We start from the raw sequence: 21092 nt of genomic DNA on the forward strand, positions 1-21092 counted from the left end.
TGCAGGGAAATAAAGCCTCAAACCTCTGACTGAAATTGCCCGTGGGGGTTGGGGCGGCAGCAGGAGAGACTCCCAGCCTCACAGGAGAGGTTGTTGGAGAGACCCACAGGGGCCTAGGGCGTGCACAAGCCCACCCACTCGGGAACTAGCACCAGAGGGGCCCAGTTTGATTGTGGGTAGCAGAGCAAAAGATTGAAATCCGGTGGAGTGGACACCATTGCTCCCTCTCCGCCCCTCCCCCACGTACAGCATCACAGTGCAGCCACCAGCGTTACCCCGCCCCGGGAACCCCTAAGGCTCCACCCCTTAAAGTAACAGATGCACCAAGACAAAAAAAAAAAAAAAAAAAAAGCGAGGAAGAGATAGCCAACCTATCAGATGCACAGTTCAAAACACTGGTTATTAAGATGCTCACAGAATTGGTTGAATCTGTTCGAAAACCAGATGAAAAAATGAAGCCTATGCTAAGAGAAACAAAGGAAAATGTACAGGGAACCAATAGTGATGGGAAGGAAACTGGGACTCAAATCAACGATGTGGACCAGAAGGAAGAAAGAAACATCCAACCAGAAAAGAATGAAGCAACAAGAATTCGGAAAAATGAGGAGAGGCTTAAGAACCTCCAGGACATCTTGAAACGTTCCAACATCCGGATTATAGGGGTGCCAGAAGGAGAAGAGGAAGAACAAAAAATTGAAAACTTATTTGAACAAATAATGAAGGAGAACTTCCCCAGTCTGGCAAAGGAAACAGACTTCCAGGAAGTCCAGGAGGCTCAGAGAGTCCCAAAGAAGCTGGACCCAAGGAGGAACACACCAAGGCACATTATAATTACATTCCCCAAGATGAAACAGAAGGAGAGAATCTTAGAAGCAGCAAGAGAAAAGGACACAGTTACCTACAAAGGACTTCCCATAAGACTGTCAGCTGATTTCTCCAAAGAGACCTTACAGGCAAGAAGGGGCTGGCAAGATGTATTCCAAGTCATGAAAGGCAAGGACCTACATCCAAGATTACTGTATCCAGCAAAGCTATCATTTAGAATGGAAGGGAAGATCAAGTGCTTCTCAGATAAGGTCAAGTTAAAGGAGTTCCTCATCATCAAGCCATTATTATATGAAATGTTAAAGGGACTTATCTAAGAAAAAGAAGATAAAAAATAGGAACAGTAAAAATGACAGCAAACTCAGTTATAAACAACCACACCTAAAACCAAAACAAAAGAAAACTAAGCAAACAACTAGAACAGAAACAGAACCACAGAAATGGAGATCACATGGAGGGGGTTATCAATAGGGGAGTGGGAGGGGGAGAGAGGGGGGAAAGGTACAGAGAATAAATAGCATAAATGATAGGTGGAAAATAGACAGGGGGAGGGTAAGAATAGTGTAGGAAATGTAGAAGCCAAAGAACTTACAAGTATGACCCATGGACATGAACTATAGGGGGGGGAATGTGGGAGGGAGGGGGTGGGCAGGATGGAGTTGAGTGAAGGGGTAGAAATGGGACAACTGTAATAGCATAATCAATAAATATATCAAAAAAAAAACCCTTAAAACTTTACTTTGATGGGTTCTATGATGACCACCATTACCCTGACAGCTAAGATACACAACCTCTTTTACAATCTGCAGTCAGTTTTTTAAAAAGGTGTCTTTTGAGACCGTCAAGATAATACAACTTGTATTATCTCAAGCTTCATGACACTCCCTCGGATCCTGCTCCCAGGTCTCCATGTAAAACAAATGGTAAAATGCTACCAATGGTGTCTTTCCACATGCTATGTGACAAAACACAACATTAATTTATTTACAAATTAAAGAGAAATATATTATTACTAACCTTTAACTGCATCCAAGTGACTGGTGTGCAGAAGCTTACTCGCTTGATTATACTTTGTGAACAACTGTGAGAACACAGACTCCTCTTTAGGGCACAGGTCAGTCATCACCACCTTTTTAACCACTTCCAAGTGCACCAATGCTGACAGGATACAGTCTAACCAACAGAGAGCGTAAGAATTTTTCCATTGAACACATGATGTCTGGCAAAATGGTGTACATCTGCTCTCTGGTAGCATTTCCAGTTCAGATGTGCCTCCTTCATTTTGAGGAGCAGTCTCACCAGTTCCAAAAACATCCACTGCAGCAGCATCTTCTTCAGCAGCCACGTCAATAACAGCAGCTTCCAAAATCTCCTCCTGTTCCAAGAAATCAGTGGTCCTACATGGACTCTGCTCACCACTGTGCAGTAAGTCCAGTACATTTGATGAGGTTTTGTCATATGCTTCTCCATTATGTTTGCTGTTCAAAACTTGTTCACCATCAATAACAAAATGACTTTTATTTTTTTTGGAATTTGCTAAAGAAGGTGAATCTTTATAGCTGGTTTCCAAGAGCTTTCTTTTCTGAGGCTTTTTTGGAGTGTGATGATCTTCCAAACCAGAAGAAATTAGGTTAAGTGACCTAGAGCCCAAAGGATAGACGCACTAAGAAGAAAAAATAAAATGTTTAACTACAGAAATTCAAACAAGCTCAAATTTTACTTTACTCTAAGTCGTGAAAAAAAGGTATAAAATTTTAGCTTTAATTTCACATGAGAGGGTACATTATCAATCTAAATTTGAAAGAACTAGGCATAAACAACTATTTAATCCGAAATTTCATCCCCAGAAGAGTAATTTTTCCTAGTTGATAATTTAATCTGAATTACATACCAGGGTAAGCTAACAAGGAAAACATGTATCCTTTTGCCTTAATAAAAACCTAATGTCAAGTAAATTGAAAAATTTCAACACTGTAAAGTTATGACAGGTGTTACTCTTTTTGGGACAGGTACACTGTGTAACCCTAAAAATTACGAAAGTATTTTCAAATAGAAAAAGTTACATGGAGTAATTTCCATTTAATTTTGAAATGAGTATTAATCCGAGAGTAAATAGCACATCAACTTTACATCCATATTGGGTTTAATGGTCTAATTGGCTCAATTTTAACAACTTCAATTTCAGCCAAATATCAACAGTGTAAATAAACCACTAAAAATCAAAATATTTTACAAGACGAATTCAAGAAATATATATTCTATGGGCCCTCATTTAAAATATGCCACCTTCAACAGACTAATGGTTGACAGAGGGGAGTCAGGTTGGGTGAAAAAGGTGAAGGGATTAAGTACAAACTGGTAGTTACAGAGTTGTCACAGAGATGTAAACTACAGCGTAGGGATATAGTCAATAATATGGGACCAGCTGGGTACTTGGAGTATCGGGGGGACCACTCTATCAAGTACATGGTTGTCTAACCTTTATGCTATACACCTGGAACTAATACAGAATAATACTAAATGCCAACTCTAACTGAAATAAATAAGTATGCCACCTTCTACACACACAAGTATGGCAGACTGCTACCTTGCTGGCCTCTAGTGAACCACAGAATCACACCTCCTGGTAGTCGTACCCTCATAGAATCAGCCCCTGCCACACATCTCTGGGCTGGGCCGTGCAACTAGCTTTGTTGAACATTAGCAAGCAGGATACACAGGGAAGACTGATAAGCACTGGCTCACTGGTCTTGTCCTCCTGGAGTCCTCCTTCCGGAACACTCCTTCTCAGATCCAGCCATCATACTATGAGGAACTCCCTAAGCCTCACAGGGAGACCCTTGTGGGAAAGAACCGAGACCATGGCTGACTGCCTGAGCTGAGTTCCCAGATGGCAGCTGGCACCAACTATCAGCCAACAGCATCTGAAGTATAAAGACTGTCTGGCCAACCTACAGAATCATGAGGAATAAGCGAAACTATTAAGTTATTTTAGTCACCAAGTTCTGAGGTGGTTCATTTCATAGCAGCAGATAACTGAAACACAATTAAAATCCTCATTTAAAATACACCTTCTTTAATACCAGTGAACACAGTACTCATCATACTGCATTTATTATGAAATTCTTTAACAGGACAAGTTTTGGATCCTTCTGATAACAACTAGCTGTGCAGTCACCATCAAACAGCAATTGACCCTCCACTTCAGAACTTTACTTCCTTTATACCTTTACCAAGTCACTAAATGGAGAACACTTTAAACTCAACAGCAGTAATTTTGTATTCAAACAATCATAAAAAGATATATACCCCCAAAACTGAAAGCAGGACCTCAAAGAGATATATGCACACCCATGTTCACTGTAACATTATTCGTAATAGTTAAGAAAGCATCCCCAATGACCATGGACAAAAAGATAAAGAAAATGTGGTATATGCACAAAATGGAGTATTATTCAGCTCTTAAAAAGTAAGGAAATTCTGTTACATGCTACAATATAGATAAACCTTGAGGACATTTTGCTAAATGAAATAAGTCCATCACAAAAATACAAATACTGTATGATGTGACCTATATGAGGTACCTAGAGTTGTCAAATCCAGAGACAGAAGAGAGAATGGTGGTTCCCAAAGGCTGGAGAGGAACAGGGAGTTGTTTAATGGGGACAGTTTCAACTATGCACTCTCCCTCCAGGGAACACATCAATGCCTCCTCCCCTTCTCTGTTCTTCCCCCACAGGCATGCATCTCCTAAACTCTAAGGGACTCCACAAGACTTGCAACCAGGAGAGCAATGGGCAGCAGCAGCTTGTCCCAGGTTAAGCCCTTGAAACTGTCCCCAACATCCCTTTTTTCTCTGACTTTCCAGTGAGCTGACAGCAGCCCTGCCTTGGCTCATTTCTTTCCAGTAACATTTCTAGACTGCCAATGCTCCCCCACCCAGGCTCCCTCTTGCTGCTCATTCTGTCCTAAGCCTTTCCTTTTTTCACTATCTCCAACTTTAATAAACATACTCTCAAAACACAAAGGAGAAAAAATTTTAGTTTGTTTTATAATTAAAATTTTTTCAAGTGTTTTTAAGAGGCAAAAAATCTCTACCAATCCTAAGCAGAGTCAGCACCCCTACTTAGTAAAAAGGACAATAAACTTGGGCCCTTTAGGGTTCATTCCTTTTTTTATCCATACTCTTAGGTAAAGTCCCCAGCCTCATGGTTCAATATCTATATACTGATGGCTCCCAAACATGTATCTCCAATCCCAAACTCCCCACCTAATGCCAGTCATGGATCCAACTGTGTGCTCCGCATACCCAAAGATATTAGACGTCTCAGGCTTGACTGGTCCTGACCTCCTGGTCTTCCCCCAATCTTCCTCTTCTCAAAGCCTTCTTATCTCAGTAATTAGCAACTCCATTCTTCCAATCATTCAAGCCCAAATTCTGGATATCATCCCTGATTATTCCCTCTCCCACCATGTAACCCAACCATTCAGTAATTCCTTTTGGCTCCATTTTTAAAACATACACAGAATCCAACCATGCCTCATCACCTTGGCCATACTCGTTCCTCCTGGAATACTGAACCTGCCTCCCAACCAGTCTCCCTGCTTCAGGTCTTGCCCATGACCTATTGTTTTCAACACAGCAGCTACTGTGATCCTTTTAACACATAAGTCAGGTGGAAACAGGGGAGGGAAGTGGGGAGAGCTGGGGTGGTGGGGAGGGGTGGGGGGAAAAGGAAGAAAACTGTACTTGAACAACAATTAAAAAAAATTTTTTTTAATTAAAAAAAAAAAAAAGTCAGATTGTGTCATCCAGAGACCTTAAAATGGCCTATAAAGACCGTACTTGGCCCAGCCTCCTCCTCATTATTTTTCTGACTGACCCACCATCTTTGACAGCTCCTGTACTCGGATCCAGCTGTGGGGCTTCCTGGCAGTGGCACCAACATGAACAGGCAGCCTCCACTCTCAGGACCTTATACCTGTGACTTCCCCTACCCAGGGAGCTTGTTCCTTTTCATCTCCTTTAGGTCTTTGCTCAAATGTCACTTTCTCACTGAAGAGTTCCTCACCACAGTATTTAAAACTGCAATCTCCCTATTCCCTGAAACTCAGTCCCTGTGGCTTTTTCTCCACAGCACTTTTCATTACTTCACACACAAAAAATAAACTTTACTTGTTTTCACCCCCACTCGAGAATATAACATTTTTCAGACCAGAAAATTTTGTTTTACTTATTGTATCCTAGCACATTGAAACAACATCAACATGGTGATGCTCAAAAAAATATTTATCGAATATATGCAAAAAGAATTTATTCCTAATAGTAAGGATGCCTAGGATTTTTCTCAAGTTGTACCCAGCAAAGTATCTATCACCAACAGCATTATTTAGTCTAGTACAGGGGTGTCAAACTCATTTCTACCTGGAGCTACATCAGCCTCGCAGTTGCCTTCAAAGGGCCAAATGGAATTTTAGGACGGTATAAATGTAACTACTCTTTAACTATGGGCAAGGAGCTCGGCGCTGCCGCCGGGTAGAAACAAGGTGCCGGGCCGGATAAAAGAAGGTGGAGGGCCTTGTGTTTGCCACCTGTGGTCTAGTATTTTCCAAACTTGGTTAATCATCAGCCTTGCCCTCAAAAGTTACAAAACTACAGAATTCTGGGTGAACTCTACTTTTATCAGCATCTTGGAGGTGAGACCTAGGTATTTTTAAAAAGCACTCCAGGTGATTCTGATGAACTGCTAGCTTACGTGGAACACAGGATCTGAAATTAGTACTGGCTGGTGTGGCTCTTTGGAGCGTCATCCCCTAACCGAAAGGTTGCAGGTTTAATTCCCAGTCAGGGCAGATACCTAGGTTACGGGTTTGACACCCTGGTCTGCACGTGTGCGAACCCCAGTGTTCAGGAGGCAACTAATTGATGCTTCTCTCATATCAATGTTTCTTTCTCTCTTCCTCTCTACCAAATGCAATTGTAAAATGTGCTCAGGTGAGGATGGAAAAAACAAAATCTGAAATTAGAAGAGTGTTTTCCAATCATAGCTCTGTCGCTTTATGGATCTTCAGTTCCTAAATTCTCTGTTTTCTTATTCACAAAATGGGAACACCTACGGGAACACCTATCTTGCAAACTGTTGAGAATTAAATGTGTATATAACAGTTTCATAACTGTCAAGTACAATAAAACATAGAATATTATGGAGTTTAATGAGCTCCTACAGATATATAAATTACTGTAATTAATCCTTAAAGACATTTAGAACCTTAAGTATATATAACATAGAGATTAGTAACTTTTCCAATACGTTCCAAAGTTAATAAACCAAAGAGAAGAGAGATTAACTAATACACACCAACAGCTAACAAGGGCCCACCAACAAGGTTAAAAAATATCAATCTTGAAATGTTTTTTTTCCTCACAAATCTAATGACAATAAAAATAAACATCTTGCAATAACTTAGGAAACCAGGTGGAAAAATAGAAAATATTTAAAAGGTTATACCAGACAGATCTAGAAACTGATTATGAGTATTAAAAATGTACAGTCTAAAAAACACAAAATGAGTACAAATTAAACACTTAAGAAAGCAAAAGGCTTTCAAAACCTTGATACTATCTAAAATTAATACTTTACCTGCAGATCCTCACACAAATAGATAGATTCTTCAAAACTAATCCGGTAAGTCTTTAAAGCTTTTAACTTTCCCTTCTCTCTACAAGCAGGACAATACCCATCTGATGGGATGTTAGCAGAATCATAATTCTAAAAGAGAAATAAAGTAAATTAAAATATAGACATTACTAGATTGTGCCAAATTACAAAGAGTTAAATGGAAAAGCAACCAGAAAAGAATTACGCCTTTCACTTAGAAGTCTCCTGGCAAGACATTTTTAATATGCCAAATAAAAAAATGCATATAGGCTTAAATACAGATTTATTCCAAAAAGAATATATTATAATTTTAAACATTAAAATTTAAGTGTTAAAAATAACATCAGTTTTATTTTCAAGAAAAAAAGTAATGTAAACTGCCAGGGAAAATGCATGTTCCATATTTTCAAAGAACAGTAAACCGTAAAGTCTGTGTTTTATTTCTATTTTCACATATTAACAAAACACAGAGAGGTAAACAAATGAAAACAATCTTTCGCCAATACTGTAAGATTTCCGTGGAAGATGCTACATTTACAAGTTAATTGGTAAAATTAAAATCAAATTAAGTCTCAAAAGTAGGAGGAAAAACACCCAACTCTGCACTGAGGCAAAAAAATAAGTTCACTAACTTTTCCCAAATACCCCACCATGTGGAGTGAAGATACCCCTATATCAGTCCCTGGTCCAATCACTGGCAAACCATTTCCAGTCTTCGAGGAATCCATCATTCCGAGTCATTGGCTAATATATTTCACTTGAAACATGTCAATATCACTAACGATTTTTCAATGAACCCTGAAAAAAAAAAGTCAATAGACAATTAAATAAAAATCCTATTTCATTTGAAAATAGAGCTTTGGTATTTTACAAGATGTGTATATATTAAGTATATTTTGAGAACTATATGTCCTAGGATAAACGTATTCTGAGAATGTAATCTTGAAGAGAAAAAATATTTAAATATACTTATAAATCTAGCAACTTTGTGGGGAGAGAGCAGAGACTGGCAATAGGACCAGTTTTCACAGACTCATTTCTAAGCCAATTTATTAAAAGTTGTAATAGAGGTGACTATTATTTAAAGTCATTTTTTATTGACTGGATTTAGAGTTTATGCACAATTCAAAACAAATGTCAGCACTACACTAAGGAAATACTTTAAAAACCTCAGATCCATGTGCCATTACTTGACAGGGACCAAAGAACTCCACACATTCCTAGTGCTTTACCAACTAAGAATAATGCTACTTTTTAAATGCTGCCAACAAGATACTATTACATATTAAGATGACATCAACCAGAACAAAAAATATAAACACTGTTACAGACAAATTACACAAGTAACAAACTTGTTCTGAGTGTACTCCCATGGCCTAGAATCACATTCAGTAAAGTCAAAATTATGAGACTGGAGCACAGTGTTAGAAAAGTGATTGTTAAAAGTAGGGTAGATATGGATTTAAAATACAGGAAAACCAGAGACAGGGGACCTATAAGCAGAGTGAATCACCACTTAGCAGGGCTGTGATAAAATAATTGCAAGCAAAAGTCTTTCCCAAACCTAAGAAACCATGATTCTATAACAGCCATCTCCTGAAAAGCTGCAATTCACAGGTTCACTTGAAAAACTAGTTATGCACCCTAGCTGGTGTGACTCAGTGGAATGAGCACCAGACTGCGTGCAAACCAAAGGGTCACTGGTTCGATTCCCAGTCAGGGCACAAGCCTGGGTTGTGGGCCAGGTCCCCAGTGCCAGGTGCACAAGAGGCAACCCACCACTGACGTTTCTCTCCCTCTCTCCCTCCCTTCCCCTTTCTCTAAAAATAAATAAATAAAATCTTAAAAAAAGAAAGAAAGTAAAAGTAGTTATGCTCTTCTGTTCCAGTTGTATACACTTTACACACTTTCAAGCCATGGAATAATTAAAAAAAGCTTTTTGCAAGTGTCAGTGGATCTGAATTTCCTATTCCTCAAGAAATTATCAATAAGGCAAGGTCTCTCAACTACAGCATTACATTTTGGACCGGCACATTCTTTGTTGTGAATGCTGTGCTGTACACTGTATGTGATGTTTAGTAAAATCTATGACTTCTACTCACCCCTAAGTTTTGACAATCAAAAATGTCTCCTGGGAGGTAAAATAGAGAATCACTGCCAAAAGGTTAAAAACAAGTTTGGCGCTTAATTTTTTTCTTTTTAAGCTCACACACACAACAATTTATTATCTTTGGCTGGTTCTATTTATAATCTGCCTACAAAAAGGAGCTATACAGCAAAGAGTCAAACTTCACCTGCAAGTCTGGTTGCAGCAACTTTGTAAAATTGGTTGTTCTAAGAAGTACATTCACTAACACATGTAAAATATTTAACATCTGGTACACAGTAAATTTTAACTGCTACATATTTGGTACTAATTTTATACTTCACTTTCTAGAAAACATGAAACCCATCTATCATTCTCAAAAGAAAAACAGGTAATCTCTATATCTCTAATAAATTGCTTTTAACAAAAATTTCTATTCGCTTCAGGGATCAAGAAAACTTTTCCAGGTGGTTCTCCCTGGCTCTCAATTATAAAACTGAAACAAGAGGAGCATTCAAATCTGCTCCCCTAATCCCACCATTCTTTCAATGTGAAAAGCAGGAAGATTGGTGGTTGAAATCCTAAATATACAGAACACCCCCTCCCGCAAGGAAAATTCACTTAATAAGATAACAAAAGTGGGCTATTCAGGTCTTCCAAATACAATTTCCTTTGTCTTCTCTTCAAAAATAACCAGCTCCTCTCCCATATCTCATTTATATTTTGGCATGTCCATCCTTCGAAACACATACACTAGAAAACGTGAGTGTTTCTCTTTCACTTCCCTCTTCTTCACGCATAAGTCACCAGTTACGCGGACAGTTCTTTGGAAGTGTCTCAAATCCCTACCTCTTTCCATGCCTTCCTACCCCTTATCACTGCCAAAGTGGTGCTTCTATAAAACAAATCTGTTTGTCTCTGTCAATCAACTCAATACCAACCTGATTATTGTCCAAACAGCGAAGTGTGACCTGAAGGTAGTACTATGACCTAAAATAAATGTCATTGAATTGTCACCTCACAGTACGATCCTCCTCTACTCTTCACCCTCCCCCAGCATCTTTCTTCTGACGCCCCCTTTTCCATTACTTCTGTGTGTCACCGATACTCCAGAAGCCCGAGCGTGAATTACTAACCCCGTATGGGCCCACAGGCCGCGTGCGAAGTGGGAAAACCCAGAGAACAAACAGTTCCACGAGGAGTCTCATACGTGTATGGGCTTGCCCTCCAAGACCAAGTGGGGTCAGCAAGTGCAAAGATGAAGCCACAACAGACCTGAAGCCGAGGAATGGGGTCGGCTTTTGCGCCCAACCGGGATACCAACCTAGCGGTAGTGTGGGCCAGGACCCGCAGAGGTCAGTTTCAAACCCCAACATTGGGAACTCCAGGACGCGCTGGATTCCGCAAACCCTCCCCATCCACACGCTGTTCGCGAGAGGGGAGGACAACTCTGGTTTCTCTTCAGCATTTACCTCTCTGAGCCCAGACAAACGTAAATCTATATCTTTTATTTATACACCTTATTCCTCAACCCCTCCCACCGGAACCTTGTCCCCGCCTTTCCCTCTCCCAGCCCAACTCATCCTTTCGGCGTGCACACTGCTCCACAGACCAACCCGCTTCGGTCCCCTTCCCTTATTTCGGGAGCTGAAGGACACCTTCTTCCTTACCCGCGGCAGGTACTCTTCTGCGCACAGGTTCGATACGAACTCCAGTTCCACCGCACAGTGCAACGTTTACTCCACGTTCAACCTGCTCCTCCCCCACCTACCTCACCGCTAGGCAAGCAGCTTCCGATTTGAGTACTGCAGCAGAGAAGTTCCCCTTCCTACTCCGCACGGGGCCGGAAAGGATTAGGTACGTCCCTAAACGTCGCGGAAGGCGTTGAGGGAGCACTTCCGCTACGCTTCCGCAGAGGTGTGCCGTTGGCCTGGCTTCCGCTGCCGCAGTTTCTTTCGCGACGACGACGACTGGGGGCGGGGCCGGTGGGTGTAGAGCCCGCCCTCTGTGAGTGGCTGGGTTGAGGGAGGCGACAATTCTGGAAGCTGCTGGAAAGCGCTCGAGTGGCGGAGGTGACGTCAGTTGGGGTGGGGCGTGATTAAACTAGTTCGCGGTCGGCCGCGGAGGGATTACGCTGAGGAAAGAGACTTGTTGCGATGCAGCTGCCCGTCCCGCACGACCCCGAGTCGGAAGCCGTTGTGCTTTTGAGTGACCTGGTGGGCGGGCGAGGGACAGGCTCCCCGGCCGGCCGAGGGTGCAGTGGAGGTTCTCGGCGGGCGCGTCCTTGAGGAACCGTGATATCGGCTACTGTGGGCCGCGCGAGGCCTCCATAGGCCGTCCTCATAAATCCTCAGTGAGAGTCGACCTGCCCGAGTGCGTACTCACAAAGGGTCACCACACACGGAGCTGCCCCTCCCTGTCTCCCCAAACCCCTTCTTCGAGGCCAGGGGCTTTTCCTGCCCGGATTCTGGGACTTTTCTGCTCCTTTCCTCCCTCCTAGATCTTCTAACGGTAAGGGGAGTAGCCAAAGCCCAGGGAGTCAGCTGTCCATGACCCGTTCTAACTAGTAAGCCTCTGATCTTTCTCTGCCGCGCTTTCTTCTGGCTCCTGCCTTGTTTTAACTTAGGGTAAAGGGGGAGTTCTCATTTAGTTAAGTTTAAGACTCTGCCTTCCTAGGAAGGCCAAGTGGTTTAAGGGACATCGTGACCACGTGTGCTATTTCCTAGTCTGCATTCTGAATCTTGGGGGCTGTGTAGTCTTAGCAGTCGACTGGTTCTAGTTCTAGAATACAGTGTGTAGTTTCTGACCAGTTCTTTATAGTAAGTATTGGCAATTTCGGACCTTTTTTTTTTTTCTAGTGATCTCAAACTAAATGATCATATTGTCGAATACTGATCATTTTGATAGGATGCTATACAGGAAGCAATTCCTGTGTACTAAGAAGTTCTTAAGTAAAAATGATTTTAGTTTTTGATACTTTTGAATACAAATGGTCAAGAAATCTACAGGAAGTTTGTTGTTTTTTTCCAGACTGAAATACAGCCTGGTTAGTTTTTGTTTACTTTTACTAGATCAGCCATTTTCATCCGTTTTCATTTCACAGCACAAACTTATTACTAAAATTCTGCGGCACGCGGGAAAACATATTTTTTCCCGATTTCTGATTTTAAAAATAGGTATAATTTTGATTCATTCACACTTGATGGCTATAGTGTTGGCTGTTGTGATTTTTTAATTTGATAGGCCAAGGGAAAGGAGGTCACTGCCCCTAAGTAGTCAGGTATTGGTTGCATGTTGTAGCACACCTGTTGAAAATCGCTGTACTAGATTATTAATGTGCTAGTTGAATTGTTATAACATCTAGCTAATTAGGTTTTTTAAAAAATGAGTTATGATAAAAATATGAGAATGTATTATTCCCTCCTGAAATAGTAGCTAAAACTCAGAGTTTTTCTTGTTCACCATTGCTTTTTTCCATTTTTATGAAGTGGAGCACACTTTTTTGGTAGACACTTCCTAAATATGAACTTAATAAATTGAATAAAGTAATTGACTCAGTTAAAATGTAGCTAAAATGTTAAGATTAAAAAGTCAATATTCCCGAACTGAGTTATATCAATCAAACATTGTTGTCTATAAAGTTGATCTGTAGTCTTTTAGTGCAATTTTTTTTTTTTTGGCTAGGAAAAAATATGTAATTGTAACAAACAAAATGGAGGTAGAGCTTGGGTTGTGAAAAGAAATGAAGGAATTTTAGTATATATTCCAGAGCTCTTCCCATGCAAAAGGTAGAAAAAGTCATATAAGGCTTTGTAAGAAAAAGGAAGGATACTTATGTAGAACAATCAATCAGGAGAAATTAACTACAAAAATCTCCTTTCATTTATATTAGAGGAATAGTACCATGTTCAGAAAATTGTATACATTTCTTCTTATGTAATACTGGTGTATTTGTAATGCCTCTTTTTGTAGTACACTGGTTCCCAAAAGAGAGTACCCTTACCTTCCAGTAGGATTAAAGCTCATTGTTTCTATCCCCTCTCAGCAACGTGGTACAGATTTTTATTTATTTCCATTTAAAAACTAACATTTAATCAAAGGGAACTTATATTAAATTAATCACCAATGAACTGCTACCATAGGAATAGTGTTGCACGATTAGGATTTTCTTTTTTTCTTTTCATTTTTCTCTTCTCATAATGTCAGCTTTTGCCCCCTCTGTTAGGGTGGATTCCTAAATCACAAAACAAGTCTTCAGCCAAATCTGGGATGTAAAAACTGCCTGCTTGTTCTAGTCTCATCAAAAAGATGAGAGTTGAAGTGACTAACCATATTTTCTAGCAGCAGCTTTATGAGTACAGTCTAATCTTTTAACCTGATTCCAACATTCAGAAGGCTTTGAAAACCAAAAACTTTTAAAGCTTGGAGACAAAATACATTTGGTAGTAAATATGGCCTGAACTATGAAGAAGTTATATATGGTCTTTATTTATCACACATGTTTTGCTGAAGAAACAATTATGTTTAATTATGAGGTGTGGCCCTTGGCCACTGGTATGTTAGGTGTTACATGATGGTTTGTTTACCTTATGACATTTTCAAAGTTCCAAGAAGTTATTTCTAAAGCGCATCCATCCCTTGGGTTTTGGTTAAAGAATGTGAACCTGTATTAATATTTTTGGCAATACAATTGTGCTAGGCATTTGTATATTTAAAAAATTAATACAGGTAAGTTCTTTTCCTCAGTGAATTTACTTGAGTTAGAAGGATAGAAAAAAGTACATTTATCATACTGTACTATGCTTGTTCATAGAGATATGCACAGCCTCTTAGTGTAGCTATGCAGAAACCAAATAAGATACTAGTCATCTGAAGGTTTGAGATTATTTTGTACTTCAGACTGTTAAAATTTGATAGAACGGACAACCCATTATGAAGCCTAAACTTACCTAGCTCTGTTTTTCCCATACAAAATGAGAAGACGGTATGATAAAGAAGAGTGATAGAGTAGATACTGGAATATCTGGTTTCTAATACTAACTCTTCTATGTGACCTTATACAAGTCACTTAATCTTCAAGGCCTTGATTTACACTGTGAGAAGTTTGGAATAGATGAGTCTCTTAAGGAAGGTCCCTTATAGTCCCAACATTCTACTTGCAGGTATTTACCCTTAGACTATACCTACTTTTTATAAATGTTTTCTGTTATGAACATGATCCTATTTCATCTCAAACTGCTGATCTAAATTTTGTGTCTTTTGGATTAGGTAATTCATTCACATGGTTCAAAATTCAAAAAGTAAAAAAGATAAGCAGTTAAAAGTCTGCCTTCCATATTTGTTCCTCAACCACCAGTTCCTTGCCAAGGAGGCAGCTAATGCCAACAGTTATATATTTTTCAAAACAAAATTTATGCATGTATAAGCAAATAAGTACTATATATTTACCTCTCCCCCCTCTTTTTTTACATAAATGCTACATACTGTGCATAGTTTGTTCTAATTTTTCACCGATTTTACAAGTTCTCTCATTACATAGTGATTCTTCATTCTTTATGGCTGCATAATATTTCATTGTGTGATGTACCATTTCATCAGTCCCTTCCTTTTGGATATTTAGGTTTTTTCCTGATTCTTACTTAAAGTATTAATGCAATGAGTAATTTTGTACATTCATTATTTTCCACATATGTATATATACTTGTGCCCAAGACAGTGGCATAGCTCTGTTGGAGTAATGACATTACTTAATAAAATGTTACTCAATAACCAGTAACATAAACAGATGGGTAAATTGGGGTCTCAGCAGTGTGTTTCTTGGGTTCCATCAACTTTGACTTAATGTGTTCTGTATGCCAGTATAGTAAAGTGGTATAGTGGAGTCAACACCCTACTTGGTTCTAAAGTAAACATGAAATATATCACATCACCTAAATAGCTGCCTCTTCATTTGAGCCTTAGATGATGCAAGTGGATTATGTGTAAGGACCTTGTCCTAAACAAATATTTTAATTTTTAAACATTCAAATCATGCAGCAGAGAAAGACTTTCAACCAGAGGCATGTAAGAACTAAGAGTGATGTGACAATGGGTTTGTGCTTTCTAGCTCAGGCTCACTTCATAGTGTGTGCTCATTAAGTGTTATTTAAATTGACTTTTTTTTTTTTTAGATTTTTTGCCAAGCACATATACTTGTAGTCGAATTTGTGTATGACATTTCTTTTCTTCATGATATAACTTATCTTTATTTATTTTTAAATATATTTTATTATGCTATTACAGTTGTCCCATTTTACTCCCCTGGCACCCCCCCCCCCCACCAGCATTCCCCACCTTAGTTCACTTCCATGGGTCATACATATAAGTTCTTTGGCTTCTACATTTCCTACACTGTTCTTAACCTCCCCCTGTCTATTTTGTACCTACCATTTATGCTGTTTATTCCCTCTACCTTTTCCCTCATTCTCACCCCTCCCCCTCCCCACTGAGAACCCTCCATGTGACCTATATTTCTGTGATTTTGTTCCTGTTCTGATTTTTTCCTTAGTTCTTTTTTGTTTTTGTTTATTTTAGGTTCGGTTGTTGATAGTTGTCAGTTCTTTGTCATTTTACTGTTCATAATTTTGGTCTTCTTTTTCTTAGATAAGTCCCTTTAACATTGCATATAATAAGGGCTTGGTGGTGATGAACTCCTTTAACTTGACTTTATCTGGGAAGCACTTTATCTGCCCTTCCATTCTAAATGAAAGCTTTGCTGGATAGAATAATCTTGGATCACTTGCCTTGCATCACTTTGAATACTTCTTTCCAGCCCCTTCTTGCCTGAAAGGTTTCTTTTGAGAAATCAGCAGATAGTTTTATGGACACTTCTTTGTAGGTAAATCTCTCCTTTCTTCTTGCTGCTTTTAAGATTCTCTCCTTATTTTTAATCTTGGGTAATGTAATTATGATGTACGTTGGTGTGTGCTTCCTTGGGTCCAACTCATTTGGGACTCTGAGCTTCTTGGGCTTCCTGGAAGTCTATTTCCTTTGCCAGATTGGGGAAGTTCTTCATTATTTTTTCAAATAAGTTTTCAACTTCTTGCTCTTGCTCTTCCCCTTCCTCTTCTCCTGGCACCCCTATGATTTGGATGTTGGAACATTTATAGTTGTCCCAGAGGTTTCTAAGCCTTTCAACATTTTTTTGAATTCTTGTTTCTTCATTCTGTTCCAGTTGAATTTTATTTCTTCATTCTGGTCCAAACTGTTTGAGTCCCAATTTCCTTCACTTCACTATTGGTTCCCTGTACATTTTCCTTTATTTCAATTTTCATAACCTTCACTTTGTCCTGTTATTTTGCAACCATACTAAACCATTTCTGTGAGCATCCTGATTACCAGTGTTTTGAACTCTGCATCTGATAGGTTGGCTATCTCTTCATTTAGTTGTATTTTTTCTGGGGCTTTGATCTGTTCTTTCATTTGGGCCTTTTTTTTGTCTTGGCATACCAGGTATGTAATAAAGGGCAGAGCCTTAGGTATTCCCCAGGGTGAGGTAACCCACCTCGCTGCTTTGTGGTGCTATATGTGGGGAGGGGTCAGAGAGGAAAAAATGCCGCTTGCTCTGCTCTTGCCAGCTTTCAGTCACTTCCCTTGCTACTTACTCACAAGCAAATTGGGCCCTTCTGGTGCTGATTCCTGGGTGGGTGGGTTTGTGTACATTGTAGAACCCTGTGGGTCTCCCCAGCGAACTCTCCTGTGAGGCTGGGAGTTTCTCCCACCGCCACAACCCCCACAGTTTTTTTCAGTCAGAGGTTTTGAGGCTTTATTTCCCTGTTCTGGAACCCTGGATTGCAGGGTCTGTCTTGCTCCCCAGTTGGTCCTCCCAGTTTATCCTCAGCAAATATGGGACCACCCCGGTCTTCCAGCCACCATCTTGCCAAGAGTCCTGTCCACTCTGGTTGCCCATCTCCACCCCTCCTACTGGTCTTGATGAATGTTTATTTAACCCTTGGTTGTTGGCCTTCCATACAGTTCGATTTTCTTGCAGTTCTCGTTTATTGTTTTTAAATTTGTTGTCCTTTTAGTTGTGTGAGGATCAAAGTGTATCTACCTTTGCCTCCATCTTGGCCAGAAGCGTATGATGTAATGTCTCTGTATTCTGTCTTTACCAATAAGAGGGCTAAGCCTAAAAGAAGTAAACGATTTACCCAGATCTGCACAACAAAGTGGCAGGACTAGGACTAGAACCTACATCTTATTCTGATCCAGGACTTTTTCCAGTATATCGCATCCTTTCATAATTTAACATGTGTTTAACAGATCTGAGAATGCCCAGTGGTTAGGGACTACTGTAGATACATTTACTATGCCTAGACTCTAGCAGGGGTGTCCAACCTGCAGTCCAGGGGCTGCATGCATTTCAGGATGGTTGTGAATGCGGCCCAGCATAATTTTAAATTTACTGAAAACATGAGATTTTTTTTTGTGATTACATGTTGCAGTATATTTAATGTGTGGCCCGAGACAACTCTTCTTCCAGTGTGGTGTAGAGACACCAAAAGCTTGGACACCCCTGTGAGCAACCTGGAGTTCAGAAAGCAGCAGTGCTTACTTCTGGTGGCAAAATAACGTTCTATAAGTAATTATTGAAGTAATCACACAACATGTAGATTAGCAATCAGGAGGGCTTCACATAAAAAAAAATTAAAGCTGATATGGAGAAACACTTCTAATTGGGACATAGGTGTCACTTCCAGATGAGTTTATCAGTTATAAGGACTGGAAGGAAATTAGAATTATTTGGAAACAGAATCTTACATTCCCTGGAGTTCGTGCCGTCACTTAATTTAGCCAGGAAAACCATCAGAAAAGGAGAGGTGGTGATAGAAATATTGGCGAATATGCTGTAGTAACTATTCCTTTGAAGCTGGCATTACAGCCCCTGACATTACTATCACACTTTTGGGGCCTTAACTCTGCTGGCTTGTCAAGCTGTCCACTCTATTTGAGCAGCCCTGTGCCCTCTACCCCCACTCCAATACCTTATTACCACTGCTGTCTGTTTTCTCCTTGTATACGTATATTGTCTGTCTCTACTAGGTTGTGAGCTCTCTGAGGGCAAGGACTACATCTGTCTTGTTCACCATTACATATATATTGCCTGGTACATAGTACATATTTTTAATGAACAAATGATCTTGGTGGTTCCCAATTCCCAATTTATGTGGCTGTCCAAACTTAAAATGAAAGAATTTCAACAGTGTATTACCCCATGTACTTATATTTGTTACTTCAGGTTGGTTTGGTAGAAGGAGTGCATGTAACATATGCTCATCTTATTGAGAAAAATACTAACATTCGTGAATGTTCGAGGCAGTATGCTAAATGCTGGATGAATACAAAGGTGAATAATGCATAGCCCTTATCCCCAAAGAGAATTAGAAACATTTGTAAATAAGTAGCTTTCATCTAAGACAAAATGAAGTAAATGCTAAATAGAGTTGTACAAGCAATGTTCTGTAGCAGTAATAAAGAAATGATTAATTTAATTATAGGAGGGGCCTCTTAGAATTGAATTTTGACTTTGGTGATGAAGATAGAAAAATAGAACTGAAGTCCCTCTATATGCAGAATAAAAGTGAATAAATGTTTAAATTCTTTATTTTAAAGTCCTTAAAATAGTGATATTTACCACAAAAAAGTCTTACAAAGCACTCTCATAAAGCAATCTTTAAAAATTTCAGTTATTAATAAAATTATTCTGGTCTTACTGCTGAGTAATATTCATTGAATAGATGTACCATATCTTTATCCATTTATCTATCTATTATGTTGCTTCCAGCACAGGAAATATCACAAAGTAATTTTGTAATCACTTGGTACAGTGATAGATGGTTACTAGACTTACTGCGGTTATCACATCATAAGTCATATGAATGTCCAATCCCTGGGTTGTACACCTGAAACTAATATAATATTTTATGCCAATTAAATAAAACATTTTAAAATGATAAAATAACCATTTTACTCATTTCATCCTATGAGATGAACCCCTCTATTTCACTTTTTCATTTTATTTCATCTTATAATTTAGATTTCATTTAACATATGAAATAATTTTAGGCTTTGTAAAATAGCAAAAATAGCATCGTAAGTTAGCGGGAACTTAAAGTGATCATTGAATCAAAGAATATAAGATTCATGTGTATAAAAGGCATTTATAGCCCTGGCTGGTGTGGCTCAGTTGGTTGGAGCATCATCCCATGCACCAAAGGGTTATGGGTTTGTTTCCTAGTCAGGGCACATACCTAGGTTGCAGGTTCGATCCCCTGGTAGGAGCATGTACTGGAAGCAACTGATCAATGTTTCTCTCTCTGCCTCCCACACCCTACTGCTTCTCTCTCTAAAAGCAATAAATGTCCTTTTAAAAAAAAGCATTTATATAAAAAACATTCTCTTTTTAGTGCTTTCCAACAGTTGAAAAGACAATAATTTGAAGATTATGGCAGAAAATGTTTTAACTGACAATGCCTCAATGTTCTTTGGAATTCTAACAATAAACATTGTTGAGTCAGTTTGCATTTTAAGGTGCTAAAAGAATGCTCATTAAGTTGTTTAAGGAATTTATACATGAAAGACCAGTTATAGAAGCCCTAATAAGCAAAACTTTAATCAGTATTTAAGCTATTTAGTATACAGAAGAGTGTATAGAGCATATGATCTGGCACCAGACCAGTGAGCTCATTTGGCCATTATAATTTCCAGTCATGTAGGCATATTTAACAGCAGCTTTTATGCTCAAGTATCAGGAAGGCACTATTTTGCTAATCAGGAAAGGAATTTCAGAGAATTCATTTTACTTCTCAAATGTAATTTGTCGTGATTAATCAATAAAATGATGTTTGGTTTGGATGCTGATTAGGTTTAACATGAGGTCTCCCATGAATTCTTATAGCAAATGAGAGGTGGTAGTACCGTATTTTTTCGGACTGTAAGATGCAGCACCCCCCCCCCACCAGTTTGGGAGGAAAATGGGGGTGCATCTTATAGTCCTTATGTAGCTTACTTGGCTCGCTGGGGTGTGGGGGAGCAGTGGTGGAGTGTTGTTTTGTTTTGGGGTTTTTTTTTCCCCCTTTCCTATTTTCATCTAAAACCTAGGTGTGTCTTATGGTCTGGTGCATCTTATAGTCCGAAAAATTCGGTATATTTTTTTCTGAATATGGAGTATATAAACCCTGAAAGTTGCTCACTTGGCAGTTAAATGAAAAGAAATTTTGGAATAAATTATTTTCTGAAAATTCAAGGGCAGAGAGATAGGAAAGTTGGGAAATGTTAATTTTAGGTTATTGTGCCAGGAATAATAAGTATGTTTACTACCTTTAAAAACTTCCCTTTCAGAACAGAACAAGTTAAATGGCATGACAGAAAGAATCAGTCAGATCCATTTTATAAGACAAGTCTTTTCAAATGTCATTCATAGAGACCAAAGATATGTGATAACTAAATGCAATGCAAAGACTTTGATTAAATCATGATTTGAG

At 39.2% G+C, this 21092-nt stretch overlaps 1 protein-coding gene and 1 long non-coding RNA gene across 8 annotated transcripts in view; one reads left to right on the plus strand and one right to left on the minus strand.

The window, feature by feature from the left end:
* Nucleotides 1-11530, minus strand: part of USPL1 (ubiquitin specific peptidase like 1) — a 38108-nt gene extending 26578 nt beyond the window's left edge. The window contains exons 1-5 of one of the 5 annotated variants that reach the window (XM_045188080.3): nucleotides 11241-11530; nucleotides 10512-10560; nucleotides 8117-8282; nucleotides 7467-7595; nucleotides 1843-2488 (exon numbers count right to left, since the gene is read on the minus strand). In XM_045188080.3, coding sequence (XP_045044015.2) covers nucleotides 1843-2488; nucleotides 7467-7595; nucleotides 8117-8215 — 874 coding nt within the window. In that variant the 5' untranslated portion in view covers nucleotides 8216-8282; nucleotides 10512-10560; nucleotides 11241-11530. Of the gene's footprint in view, nucleotides 1-1842; nucleotides 2489-7466; nucleotides 7596-8116; nucleotides 8283-10511; nucleotides 10561-10894; nucleotides 11213-11240 lie in introns of those variants that run through there. The other 4 variants (XM_045188083.3, XM_024580806.4, XM_045188082.3 and 1 more) reach the window with 4 other exon arrangements.
* Nucleotides 11531-11668: 138 nt separating this feature from the next.
* Nucleotides 11669-21092, plus strand: part of LOC139440796 (uncharacterized) — a 102234-nt gene continuing 92810 nt past the window's right edge. For 2 of the 3 annotated variants that reach the window (XR_011651008.1, XR_011651009.1), the window contains exon 1: nucleotides 11669-12081. This is a non-coding gene — a long non-coding RNA (uncharacterized lncRNA). The remainder of the gene's footprint in view (nucleotides 12082-21092) is intronic. The other variant, XR_011651010.1, reaches the window with a different exon arrangement.

This window comes from Desmodus rotundus, chromosome 3 (genome assembly GCF_022682495.2).
Source record: "Desmodus rotundus isolate HL8 chromosome 3, HLdesRot8A.1, whole genome shotgun sequence".
In the NCBI taxonomy this organism is placed as follows: Eukaryota; Metazoa; Chordata; class Mammalia; order Chiroptera; family Phyllostomidae; genus Desmodus; species Desmodus rotundus.